Source organism: Scylla paramamosain, chromosome 1, assembly GCF_035594125.1.
Source record: "Scylla paramamosain isolate STU-SP2022 chromosome 1, ASM3559412v1, whole genome shotgun sequence".
NCBI lineage: Eukaryota > Metazoa > Arthropoda > Malacostraca > Decapoda > Portunidae > Scylla > Scylla paramamosain.
In genome coordinates this window covers 31,761,452-31,776,420 of record NC_087151.1, presented here as the reverse complement: position 1 = coordinate 31,776,420, position 14,969 = coordinate 31,761,452, and the positions used below count along the sequence as shown (strand labels likewise).

The window sequence follows — 14,969 nt, the reverse complement described above, 5'->3', positions numbered from 1 at the left end:
ATCTGACTATAACCTTTTCTTCAAACTACTCTTTTTTTTTTTTTTGCCAACAAATTATTAGGTGTTCTTTATAAATCCCTTGATCACCTCTCTTATAATTACACACACACAGACACCAAATACACACATACAAGTACAAAAGAAAATTGATTACTTGACAAAATAGTTTCAAGCTTACCAGTAACATTATATACACCAGCATATGTCTTCTTGCAATATGCTATATTAGGCGAACCAGAGCACTCTACTGTCAGCTCAACAAGGTCTCCATGCTTTAGCCATGTGTTGCCAGTCACATTTACATGACCAATGGGTTCTGTGGGACAATAAATTAAAGAATGTATTATCATTAAGTTTCGCTGTAAAAAAAAGATAGGTGTCAATACCCATAAAATAATTATCATCAATTCACTTATTGGTCTTCTGAAAACTTCATAATTCTGTGTGCATTCTGATTTACCTTGAAATGTTAATGCATGCTAGGAAAAAAAATAAATAAATAAAAAAAAATAAATAAAGAAAGAAAGAAAATAAAAATAAAAATAAATAAATAAATAAATAAATAAATAAATATACATATAAAAAATAAATAAATAAATAAAAAAATAAATAAAATGAAATAAAAATAAATAAATGAATAAATAAATAGATTAATTAAATTATTAATTAAATATAAATAAGTAAATAAATAAAATTAATAGAATAAAACAAATTAATAATAATATAATAATAAAATAATCAGGTAATTAGACTTAGAACAGGAAAAGTGGGACTTTTTTCTAGATTTATACAGCCCTTGTCCAGTGTCCTTACATAAAAAATAAAACATAATAATAATAAATAATAAATAATAATAAATAATAAATAATAAAATAATAAAAATAAAATAATAATAATAATTACAAAAATGTAACATATTACTAACATTACATTCACATCATAACAGATTCATTTCATTTTACAGTAAGATCATTGGATGTAAATTTGTAATAATTTAATGAAAAAATAAATAAATGAAAAAATAAATAAATGAAAAAATAAATAAATAAAATAAATAAGTAAATAAATAAATAATACAGTTTACTCACCTACAGCTTTGACAAATGTGTGAAAATAGCCCAGCTTGTGATATCTCCCAAAACTGCTACCATCTATATAGCCAACTTGTGGCCAATAGCCATCACAGAACCACACCTTGGGATTAGGTGTTGGAGGCTTGACTGTCGTGGTGGTAGTGCTTGTTGTAGTGGTTCTTGGGGTGGTTGTGGTAGTGTTTGGCTTTGGTGTAGTTGTAGTAGTGGTAGTGGTGGTGGTAGTTGTTGTAGTAGTAGTAGTAGTGATAATGTGATCTGAGAGGTCTAAGATTACTGTTGCTTGAATGCTGTAATTGCCTGGTTCAGTGATGTTGATGACAAGAGACGGAGTAGGACACTGAGCCTTTTGCTGAAAAAACAAGAGATCCAATCACATAAAGCAAGAGAAACACATATCTAGATATCTAAAACCAGGAAACCTCTAAAATTGAAAGTTTCAGTCCTGATATTATAGTTTAATCAAATTTTCAAACCAATCTCATTAGAGCAGTATGGCAATATTACACATAACATTTATTTTACCTGGTAGACATCTATACACACACACACACACACACACACACACACACTTGTATACATAAACGACATGGCAGACAAAGTATATAGGTATGCATGTCTTTTCTCTGATGATGCAAAGAAGTTAAAGAAAACAAGTGATACAGATGACTATCAAGAGTATCAAGAGTTACATTACAGAAAGGCAATGATGAAATTCATGAATGGAGCAGAGTGGAAAATGACATTTAACACCAAAAAAATGTAAAGTTATGGAGATGAAGAGATGTTCTAAATGTCTGAGCTAGAATTATAAAATAGGAAATAAATAAATAAATAAATAAATAAATAAATAAATAAAAATAAATATATGAATAAGTAAATATATAAATAGGATGAGGAAAAGAATTTAGGGGCTGTGACTCAAAGTAACAATCCCAGAAAAGCACTTAAGCAAAATCACAAGGGAAACACTTAAATAATTTACTGACCAACATTAGGGTAGCATTCCATTATAAAGATGGGAACGTGAAAAAAAATTATAAAGATTTGACCAAGATTGAATATGCTGCTACAATCTGAAAGTCCATGAAAAGAAACATATCAAAACTAAAAGAATACAAAGAGCAGCTGCAAAAATGGTGACCAGCCTAAAGGAAAGATTGAGCAGACTAAACCTCCCATCCTTGAAGGAAAGAAGAGAATGGAGTGACAATAACAATATATGAAGCAATGAATGAATTGGCAGGGATAACTTGTCTGTGTGGGACACTGGAGAATCAAGAGGGCATAGAAAAGAAACTAAGTACAGTATAGAAAAGAAGACTATGGAGGGATATAAAAAAGCTCTGCTACTTATACAAGTGGAATGACGGGCTTGAGCAAAAGGTATTTCATGCTAGAAACATTCACGAGTTCCAGGAGAAACCTGATAACATGAGATATGGATACAGGACCCTGAGAGCCGAGCTCACTTCCTGTATATTACAATTAGGTAAATACCTAATCACACACCTCTCTCTCTCTCTCTCTCTCTCTCTGACACACACACACACAAACACATTTCCTAAGACTAAATAAAAATCATCCTCAGCCTCTTGGCTTATATGGAGATTGAGAACAGAACTTCATCAACCATCTTTGTACACTGGTAAGATGCACAAGAACACAGCTCTCCACATCTGAATCCAACAGCAAAGCTGGTTTATCCTTGCCACATTAAGAAACTCATTCCCTTTCTCAAATCCCATGAGACAAGCTGATCAGATAAGAGGATAAACTTCTCACAGGGGTTCTAGAGCAGTGGTTACCAAACTGGGGGCCATAATCTGAGGATATGTACATATAAAAGCAAAGATAGGCAGCCAGTGGAAGGAACTTACAGGTTCAGTACAAATGACTAGACTATGTAAACAAATTGCTTTTAGGCATCAACTTATTCCTGTGAGCCTGCATTCTTTCAACTACTCCACATTAAAACGAAATATCGCAACAGACTTGGAGTGAACCATGACCTACAATGTGCTTTAAATGAAACAAAACCCAAGAATCAAGAAGTTTACTGATAATCTGTAACATCACTCATCACACCGAGTAGAATAGGGATTCAAGTGAAGGAAACATAAATCTGGCATGAATGTTCAGAAGCAAATAGTCTGGGTGGAGGTGGGTGTGTAGGCACTGAAGGCCCTATGATTGCATTTCACTTCAGAATTATAAAGTCATCAGATTTGTCAGATTGAAAGATCAGATCATATTGCATGGGATTAATAAACTTTTAAAACTGTGGAATTTTGTTTTATTTTGTTTCTTGTTTGTTTATTGTTGAAACAACTTTTTGCAATGATGCCATTTTTTAATTACTTTAAGCATGGACATTTTTTATGTGCTCTAAGTTACTTCTTTAGTACCATTTCAATAATTACATGAGAATCAGCAAAGGCAAACTACTAATTTTGTTAATACTTAACAAAATAAAAATAATGAATGGAATCAATAAAATTACAGGATTTGCTAGAGTGGTTTTTATATTGACCTAATGAGTGTAGGGCTGTAGACAGTCACTGTAGCCATGGGTTATGGTTGGCAGTGGGCCATGGACAAGGATCATATATAAAAAGCAGGTAACGACCACAAAAAGTTTGGGAACCACTGTTCTAGAGGCTGTGCCACATGTAAGCATGCATCTACAACTACTTTCCAACCAGTCCTACCATATGCAACAATTCTAACTTGCTTTTATATCTGTTGTTCTCTTCACAGTATCTGTCCTTCACTTATACAGCCCTACACCTCTACCATCTGATCCAGTTATCTTCAAGCAATCTTTACCCATTGTGTCTACATGGCTGAACCATCACAACACTATTTCTTGTTAAAAATTTTATTCCATGGATATATATATATATATATATATATATATATATATATATATATATATATATATATATATATAGCATGAACTGTGACAAAGATAGCCAATGAACATGAACATCACTGTCACTAGTTAATAATAAACTATGATAAACTGTTTTTTTCCACTTTACAGTGGCACGAAGTATCTATCTTACATAAACTGGTAACATTTTGCTCTGACACTCAAAACTAAATGCCTGAATATGATTTTAGACTGGGAAGTAACATAACTGTTGTTCTTACATTCAATGACTTCAAACTAAACTATATATTTTTTATGCTGTAATCATTTTGCATTTAAACAAATGTTTACACATTACTTACTTCATCATTATTGATGATCCAGAAGAATGAAATCACTTGTGTGTGTTGTTTCAACCAATCATCAAAATCATTGAGAGCCACAGTCAGGTTTGTTTGGTTTGTGGTTGAGATAAACCCAGGTTTTGGAAGAGTCACATTTGGTTGCTTAAAGGTCAACTCCCCACCAAGAAACTCTGTCAAAATATAATAAGAAAAATATACAAGATTTCTACTGTATACAAACATGCAGCTGCTTTCTGTTGATACAAACAAACACACACACACACACACACATATATATATATATATATATATATATATATATATATATATATATATATATATATGACAAAATCTCAAAATCAATATAGCAGAACATCAATATGACATGAAATGCAATACCTATATATATATATATATATATATATATATATATATATATATATATATATATATATATATATATATATATATATATATATATATATATATATATATATATATATATAAAAGAAAACTGTACAACAAATCATGTGAGGGCAGTTCTGGTATTGCAGAAACTACATAGCTATACTACTTTTGACTTCATTGTTTAAAGATACTGGCCCTAATTTTGCAAGTTAACTATTATTGTTTTTATTAACATAGGTAAATGTATAGTAACCCAAAAGTAACATGAAGTACTGATCAACATCTCTTATTGAAGTTGCTTTTTTTTTTTTTTTAAATATGCCAACAGTTGTCTTTTCTACATGATAGAGGAAAGGTTAACATCATAGATATATATGTCACTGTAGCATTTTGTCCTTTAAAATTCAAAATGCCTTTAATTTTCCTCAAACCTAATTCTGAACTCTCTCAAATACAAGGCAACTTATCTTGCTAGAAAAATGATTACCAGATAATATAAAAGTAGTCACTGCTGAAGCTCGTCTTATTGGTACCCATCTGTGTTTCTTGACAACCAAGTTAACAGTGACTGTTCCAGTCCCATATTGAAAGCTATATTTATCATAAGTCAAATTCCATGATGCCTTTGGTCCAGCTGCATAAAACTGAAAATATCAGAAGAATGCAAAAATAATTACCAAATAACACAAAAATATTCATTAAATACAGTTTTTATTTGGCAAATCCCATGATAATTCTTGTTACATTAAAAGAGATACACATTACTGTTGATACATACTTCATCTCTGTGGTCTCTATCATCTGACCACTCCCACCATAGCATCTCACCATCCTCGTAATCTGTCAACTCCGCAAAAAAGAAAACTGGTACATCAAAAACTGCTGGGCCCGTGTTGTTTAACAATAAAGAACCTGAAAAGAGGTGAAACATATTTATTGTGGCAATAATTTCTAATTTCTAACTGTAGATGTTCTGCAGAGATTCAATCAACAATTCAATCTCTCTCTCCCTCTCTCTCTCTCTCTAGATGAATTTTTGATTCTTCAGTTTAAGTATAAGGGTAGTTCATAATATCAATGAAGACATTAAACATCTAGTACATGAGAAAACCAAGATAATAGTTTCTACACCTCATCACTGATTCCCATCAAACACCCATCACATCAGTCTACTAAATGGAGGCCACTTTCTATCTACAGGTTGACATTAAAGAATCTGGACATCGATAATCCATTCCCTCAGATTTCTGGCATGGATTTTGGAGCACATTTTCAAATTTACTGTGTTGCAATGCCACTGTTTTCTGGAGGCTCCATTTATGTTTTAATGGCACTGTACTCCTGAATCAGCCTGTTAGTAGCTTGCAACTGTTGACAGGAATTCCTTCTCATTTTATCATTTATTTGCTGATGTATAGCTCCATAATGAATTCAGCAAAGAAAAGAGGTAGCATAAAATGTAAACATCATGCGCTGTTGATTGCAAACAAAGTGGAAGTGCTAAAAAAAACTTGATAGTGCCATGTCTGTGCAAAACATTTGTGAAGCATACGACATTGGACTGTATAGGTAGTCATTTTCTGTTAAATATATACAGCATATATAACCTTAACAAAATCTGGCAATTTTGAAAATCTGGCAAACTTCAGGTCTGGAGCTTATCGGATTTTTAATGTCAAACTGCATTTGTTTAAAAACTATTCTCTCAATTTTTCACTTTACCAGGACTTGACAACCTGTATACCTTTACAGAATCCTTATGACTAAAAATAAGTTTCGGTACCAAAAAGTCAGCATCAGTAATATGTTAATAAAACACAAAATAGTTAATGTGTAGGGAGCATTGATTTTTACCTTTTTTGATTCTAAAAGAAATACATATCATATAAGTACTTGGGGGGAGCAGAGAGAGAGAGAGAGAGAGAGAGAGAGAGAGAGAGAGAGAGAGAGAGAGAGAGAGAGAGAGAGAGAGAGAGAGAGAGAGAGAGAGAGAGAGAGAGAGAGAGAAAATTTGGCAGAAGGAAAATATCTTTTATATGGATAAATAGGACCAAGGATACAATCTAAGAATAAATACTTATGAGACTGCCTATATGTATATCTGTCTGTCTACCTCACATCTAAAAACCTAACTGCCTATATATATGTAAATAATATACTCTGAACAGAGCTAATGTCATTATTATGACCTCTGGTAACATGCCTTCCTCAACTGGCAATGCCTGCTACCACTGCTGGAAAACAACTGGAAAACATGTTTTACATACTACTCTTCTCATTCCACATATATCTTTCCCTGTACACAATAATCTCGGGAAGTTAGTGAGAAAGAGGATTTTAAGATGCGAGTAGCAAATATGACAATTATAGCTTATATAATAGAGTAATAATCTCGGGAAGTTAGTGAGAAAGAGGATTTTAAGATGTGAGTAGCAAATATGACACAGTTATAGTTTATAAAATAGAGTAAATCACTACATTAACAATTTTGGGAAGTTGCCCAAAAGTCCCTAGCTTGGAAAATATACATAATCAATCAATTCTAATTAATCCAACTTGAGAGGCCATGAGATGCATTTGGTTATTGCCCCCTAATAATAAATAACTCATTGAATAAAAATCAACAGTGTATACTGCCTTACAGATGCTTACAATCATGTGAACAAAACTTAATGCAACAATTGGTGTCCATGCCTTGAGAACATTACAGTGAGGGACAGATCACCATGGTTCAATAGTGTGACTGTGAATAAGGAAGATCTCATTCAAATTATAAAGAAGACAAAGGAAACATTATGCTACAGATCTAATATCTATATCAAATGTGATGGATCTGGATAACTTTTCTAGTTTTGTGGACATCATATTAATTATTGTGAACTTCATTATCTCTACAGGTAAATTCCCTGAATCTGAAAAATCAGCCATCATGAAACTAGTGTTGAAGGGCAAATTTGGTAATCAAAATCTTAGTTCCTTCAGATAGGTCTCCACTCTGCCTTTATTATCTAATCCTGGAGGATGTAGGCCCTGCTGGATAATCAGCCTGCTTGCAGACAGTCATATTTTACAGAAAGTACAATGTGTTCTGTGCTAAGTAGTTAACAGGAAAAGATGAACAGAGTTAAATGTGGTATTTTGGTCCTCTGATCTATGGTGCAACATTTGACACTGGTCCACACATTACTGCTAAATGAAAAACTGGAATTGTTGATGATGCACTGATATTTATGAGGCAAACAATATTGTGTTCAGACTGGAAATTCCTATTCTCCATATGAACCTTTGACGTGAGGTGTATCCCAGGGAAGTATGCTGGATCCAACCCCACTTTGTATTTATATGACTAAAGCCCTATATAGATATGATGTAAAATTTTAGTTATTTGCTAATGGCACTCATTTCTACTTTCCTATAACTGATAATGATAATATTGTTGATAAGGTAAATAATGTTCTTCAGTGTGTTAAGAAGTGGATGGATTATAAGCATTTTAAATTGAATGAACATAAAACTGAATATATTCTTGTTGGTAAAAATTACAGTCTAAGATGCCTTGGTGTTGTCAGCATGCCTATCAATGGTAATAAAATTCAAATTGTAGATAATGTCTATGACTTGGGAGTTACCTTGATTGCAACACATCACTTAACTTTCAGATTAATGAACAAAGTTGTCAAGATTGCTGGATGCCATCTTAAAAATACTATTTTTATTAAAAAGTACCAGCAGGAGGAAGACTCAGTCTTGTCGCCTTTCACACCTATCTAACCAATGTGTGTCTGTCCCTTTGCTGTTTGAGTTGTGCTAACTTAGGTATATGAATCTCTTTGCTATGGAAGTGACTACATCACTGATTTTGTTGTGGTTTAGGTGATGCCCTCCACAGCGTCCACCATGACCCCCCCTGCACTGGCATGAGCTGATGCTGCTGTGACCTGACCACAAGCCATGCGGGCAGTCTCAAGCCAATCCTGGTCTGCTCAGCCCTTGGAGCAGACATGTGGCTGGCAAATGTTCTGCTTTACTTCTCTATATAGTACACAGTTTTTTATTAATATACTACAAGCAACTCATCCAGTACATAAAATGATGGCAAGTAGTGAAATAGAAGGTTAGTTTGGTGATTACAGTGCTCCATGTGTCTCTCCTGACGCTACATGTCCAATGTCTCTACTGCGTTACCGGCTCTGCAAACTGCTTTGGCCTTCTTCAAGTCCCTTGGGCTTCTGGCTAACTGCTACCTGCTACACTACCTCCTATGGTGTGCCCTGCTGGCTGTGATGGACCTTATTTTCACTGTCTCCTCTTGCCACAGCTGCCCACACTCACCAAGGACTATGCTTCTACAGCACCTTCTGGTCTTTTTCTCCTGCTGACCTGCCTTTGTCAGCTTATGCTGTCCTGCCTTGGCTGGTGGTGCTCATAAGCACCATTATTCTGGCTGCCTGCTCCTAGTGGTGTGGATTCTGGTCAAATTGATCCTGTCAGCTTATTCTTCTGATCTGTACCCAGCTGTTCCTGTTGGCTTATGTGTATCCTGCCACCTAATATCACTGCCATCTTCCCTGCTGTCTATGGGTTTCAGCTACAATTTGGTGTTATTTTAGTCTTTTTTGCCAGTGTAGTGTTATTTTTCCAATTTATATGCCAAAGGATGCAGTAACATTTTGTTTGAGCCTTCTAGCAATGTCATAATGTTCTCCTGGCCTGTGATTCACTGTTCTAATGTCACAGCTAGTGTGAGCTGTATGACTGGCCAATGCGTGTTTGCTGTTCTGACATCACTGCTGAGTGGGCCTTGTGATTGACAAGTGCATATCTGCTGTTTTGACATCACAGCTGTGTGAGCCTTGTGACACTGGATAGTGCATACAACATGTGTTTTTCTACCTCAGTGATTGGTTTAAACATAGTATTCTTTTGTGGACTTTGCAAATGTTCTCTCTTCAGCTTCTCAGGGGCTGAATGTTTTGCTATGTCACTGTTTTGTGTCACTGTCTTGGTTCTTACAGATATGCATAAATTACACACTTATACAAATATTTCACCTAAATGTACCATCAGAAGCTGGCATAAGATTGAAGCAGACAACAGAGTTTGAATACCTAGGATCAGTAATTGCAGAAGAAGGAGGAACAGAAAAAGCAGTTAGACAAAGAGTAAAAGCTGGATGGGAAAAATGGAGGGAAGTGAGTGGAGTAACCTTAGATAAGAAAATACCATTGAAGCTGAGAGTGAAGATATACAGAAGTGTGTTGAGACCAGTACTTCTGTATGGTGCAGAGACATGGTCTTTAAGGAAGAAAGAGGGAGGCATTCTGGAGAGAATGGAAATGAGGATGGTGAGATGGATAGCTGGCATTTCAATGTTAGAAAGGAGACAAAGTGAAGATATAAGAAGAATGTGTGTAATATGTAATATCAAGGAGAAGGCAAGAGAAGCACGACTAAGACATTTTGGACACGTGATAAGGAGAGAAGAGGATGAACCAGTGAGGAAGGCAATGATGGTGGAGGTTAGGGAGAGAAGGAGGGTTGGGAGACAGAGAATAAGATGGAGAGACATAATAAGGAGTGATATGAACAAGCTGGGAATGCATGAAGATGATGCAATGGATAGAAACAGATGGAGAAGGATAACTCGAGCGACTGACCCTGCAATACAGTGGGATTAAGGTCGTATGAAGAAGAAGACGACAAATATTTCACTTAGTTTTTATTATTTAGTATCTTTGTTCAGTTAGTACAAACACACACACACACACACACACACACACACATGTAGAAAGGGTAAAGAATGGTTCAGTACAAAATGCAAAGAGGCTAGAAATTGTAAGTCAAATGCTTGGAATAGATGGAAGAGGAAAACTGAGAGCAGATGGGAGGAATATATTGATGTTAGAAACAAGTACATTGAGATAATAAGAATGGAAAGAAGAAACTATACAGAAGTGTGTTGAGACCAGTACTTCTGTATGGTGCAGAGACATGGTCTTTAAGGAAGAAAGAGGGAGGCATTCTGGAGAGAATAGAGATGAGGATGGTGAGATGGATAGCTGGCATTTCAATGTTAGAAAGGAGACAAAGTGAAGATATAAGAAGAATGTGTGCAATATGTAATATCAAGGAGAAGGCAAGAGAAGCACGACTAAGATATTTTGGACACGTGATAAGGAGAGAAGAGGATGAACCAGTGAGGAAGGCAATGATGGTGGAGGTTAGGGAGAGAGGGAGGGTTGGGAGACAGAGAATAAGATGGAGAGACATAATAAGGAGTGATATGAACAAGCTGGAAATGCATGAAGATGATGCAATGGATAGAAACAGATGGAGAAGGATAACTCGAGCGACTGACCCTGCAATACAGTGGGATTAAGGTCGTATGAAGAAGAAGACGACAAATATTTCACTTAGTTTTTATTATTTAGTATCTTTGTTCAGTTAGTACAAACACACACACACACACACACACACACACACACACACACACACACACACACACACACATGTAGAAAGGGTAAAGAATGGTTCAGTACAAAATGCAAAGAGGCTAGAAATTGTAAGTCAAATGCTTGGAATAGATGGAAGAGGAAAACTGTGAGCAGATGGGAGGAATATACTGATGTTAGAAACAAGTACATTGAGATAATAAGAATGGAGAGAAGAAACTATGAAAGAGATATAATAGATAAGTGTATAAATAAACCCAAACTATTTTTTAGACATATGAAGAAGAAGGAAGGTGTATCAAGACTGAAAGTTGAAGGAAAAATCTATGAGGATGCACAAGACATGGTGGAGGTTATGAACAAAAGTTTCAGACTGGTATTTACTGTGGAAGGAGAGTTTGATGCTGGAAGGGATAAGTTGGTGAGAAATATACTAAGTACAGTCCCAGTCAGTTATGAGGAAATACTTAAGATGATGGAAAAACTTGATGTAAATAAAGTAACTGGTCCAGATGGAGTATCAAAGTGGGTATTGAAGGAATGTAAAGAACAACTGGCTGATAAAATTCACAGTCTAGTGGTGACATCACTATCACAGGGTAGAGTACCAAAAGATTGGAAGAGAGCAAATATTACACCAATATTCAAAGGAGGAAATAAGGAAAACCCACTAAATTATAGACCAGTGTCTTTGACTAGTGTTGTAGGAAAACTATGTGAAAGAACAATAAATGAAAGACAGATGGAACACTTGGAAAGGGATAAAGTTTTAGTAAATTGTCAATTTGGATTTAGAAGGAGAAGATCATGCTCCATCAACTTATTTTCCTTTTATTCAAAGGTAGTCAATATTGTGCAGGAGAGAGACGGATGGGTGGATGGTGTCTACTTAGACTTGAAGAAAACGTTTGACAAAGTACCACACCGAAGATTGCTATGGAAGATAAAAAAAAATATGGAAAAATTGGAGGAAGACTGCTGGAGTGGATGGAGGACTATCTGAATGATAGAGATGAGAACAGTAATAAGAGACCAAAATTCATCTTGGCTGAAAGTAACTGGTGGTGTCCCACAGGGGTCAGTGTTGGGACCGATAATGTTTGTAATATATGTGAACAACATAAATGAAGAAGTAGATAGTTATATGAACTTATTTGCAGATAATGCTAAGCTGATGAGATGGGTAGGAAATGTAAATGACTGTATGGTACTGCAAGATGCTTCAAATAAGATAAATAGATGGAGCAAATCTTGGCAAATGAAATTCAATTTAAGTAAATGTAAAGTGATGGAGTTTGATAAGAGTAACAAAAGAATACAATATGAGATGAGATGAGATGGATGGTGTGAAGTTAAAAAAATCAAAAGGGGAAGTGGATTTGGGAGTAACAGTTAATGAAAATTGACTCCAGACAGACTCACTGATCAAATTACTGGAGAGACAATGAGTTTGTTAAAAAGAGTAAGAATGGCATTCTCATATTTGGATGAAGGAATGATAAAGAAAATTATTGATTTCCATGATGAGACCAAGATTGGAATATGCGGCAATGGTGTGGTCTCCTCACACAAAGAACAATTTTATAAAATTAGAAAGAGTACAAAGAGCAGCCACTAAGATGGTTCCAGAGTTGAGTAAGTCAACTTATGAAAAGAGATTAAAAATGTTGGAAACTCCTACCCTTGAAAATAGGAGAGGGTGAGGAGATTTGATAAACATCTATAGAATGATAAATGGTATGGAAAATGTGGACAAAGAATCTTTTATAAATTTAGACACACAGAGTACGAGGGGACACAGTAAGAAGTTGAAGAAGAGACATCAAGAAATATAGTTTTCCTCACAGAAATGTGAACAAATGGAATGAACTCAGTGAAGGCGTCAATGCCATAACTGTCAATGCTTTTAAGACCAAACTAGATAGATATGGAGACGGGATACTATGAGATTACTCCCCTCCCATAAACCACGACTAGGTAAACACACACACACACACACACACACACACACACACACACACACACACACACACACACACACACACACACACACACACTTATTAATTTTTCCATGGGATGTGACCTGTGTGTCAGTGTGCTTGCGTCACTCAGGTTCTACCCCTAAAAGGCACGAACAAAGTAATACCTTATTGTGGAAACCTGCTTTAGCCTTGCAGTGGTGTGAGTCTTGCAGTGTCTTACAGTCTACAAGACAGAAGGCTCCAGAATAAATGACTTTTGTCAGTGTCCTGAAGGTTTAGTGTTCCACAGGTTTATGAAGTTGGCCTTGCAAGACTAAATGTTAGCTTTGTTTTAGAACTAATAATGACAGTAACCCACATATTTACTTTTGAAGCCATTGAGCACACATATTTCTATTGAGAGCCTACTTGTGTTTTTATGGAAACTAAATAAAAAAAAAATTTCTTGGAGTTTAATATCAAAATAATATTTTTGGTCATTACCTACAGTTAACCTAACATTAAAACCCTACAGGGAAAACCTTTAAATTCACCGATGGTAAATAATCCATTTCAAAGTGTCCATGCATAGATCTTTCATAGAAAAATTGTCAAATACTCTGCAATAGGTGCAAACCTATCTCATTTTCATTACTAAATAACTAACTTAACATTACAGCCTTACTGACTGATGTACCTTCAGATTTGTAGTGTATTTCATATTACTGCTTTTTCGATTGTGATACTGAAGGACAGCCAACTAGATGAATCAAGTAGTAACCAAAGTATGTAAGTACGTATGTTGATGGTGTACGTGTTTCAAGGACCTAATTAATGACTGACTATGAGACACTAAATCTGGTACGGATATGTTTTGAATAGGAGAATGATTTAAGGTCTGGACAAGAAAGAAAGAAAGAAAGAAAAAAAAAATGACAGTTGATGGCAAGGCATGAGTATCAACAAAGCAGGACGAGACCCAGTAAGACTCACCGTGGGCTGGCACGGCAGCCAGCAGCACCAACACGGCCAGGCTCGCCACCCACGCCCACCTGCCACCTCTCATCATGCACCACGCCAGCACACCACCGCACAACACTCCTCGAGTTTTCCCTGCTGGGCTAGATCAGCATGTGACAGGTCCCCACATCCGGAGATCCTCCCTCGCACTCATATTCTCTGACCCATGTTGCGTTGCCAGAGGCTCCTGTCCTCCTGCTTCCCTCAAACCCTAGGGCGCCCTCACTCCCTGCGGACTGTTAGTAATCAGTGATACTTGCACTCAAAATATCAGTTCATTATTACACAGAAATGGATGACAAAACATCTGCTTTCCACTGCATAAATCTACTAAATATCCCTACTTGGAACTGTCACTACCAAGTACTTATCACTTCACAACAAACAAATGATAGTCGCATATATGACAGTCGCAAAACAAAGACCAGTATAAATTTTGCAGAACATTCCTATATACATCTTTTATCTGATTGTAACGTTTGTAAATATGATATTATCAAAATGCATAAATATGTCTCCGGTAAACTTTTATGTGAATGAAATATGGGTGCAGCTTTTGAGGAAAGCGGACTTATATTCAAAGATCTGCAATACTATAAGCACCTATCATTAAATAATTGCAAAGCAATGAAGAGGTAATATCGTAAGCTTCATTCTGTAACATGTATGCAAAGAAACCAGTCTAATGCCGCAGCTTATCCAATTTACGTTTCTTCCAGTACCATTTTTATTGTTATAGTAAAGAAAAATAAGCATGTCACATACTTTACATGATGAGATGACCACAAATAATATACACATATAACTTTTGCAGAAGT

The 14,969-nt window shown here is 35.4% G+C and overlaps 1 protein-coding gene across 2 annotated transcripts in view; it reads right to left on the bottom strand.

Moving 5' to 3' along the window:
• Positions 1 to 14,931, bottom strand: part of LOC135103742 (uncharacterized) — a 44,156-nt gene extending 29,225 nt beyond the window's left edge. The window contains exons 1-7 of one of the 2 annotated variants that reach the window (XM_064010435.1): positions 14,917 to 14,931; positions 14,125 to 14,387; positions 5,497 to 5,630; positions 5,206 to 5,362; positions 4,329 to 4,501; positions 1,089 to 1,443; positions 179 to 316 (exon numbers count right to left, since the gene is read on the bottom strand). In XM_064010435.1, the coding sequence (XP_063866505.1) occupies positions 179 to 316; positions 1,089 to 1,443; positions 4,329 to 4,501; positions 5,206 to 5,362; positions 5,497 to 5,630; positions 14,125 to 14,200 (1,033 nt within the window). In that variant the 5' untranslated portion in view covers positions 14,201 to 14,387; positions 14,917 to 14,931. Of the gene's footprint in view, positions 1 to 178; positions 317 to 1,088; positions 1,444 to 4,328; positions 4,502 to 5,205; positions 5,363 to 5,496; positions 5,631 to 14,124; positions 14,483 to 14,916 lie in introns of those variants that run through there. The other variant, XM_064010443.1, reaches the window with a different exon arrangement.
• Between the last annotated feature and the right edge of the window lie 38 nt (positions 14,932 to 14,969).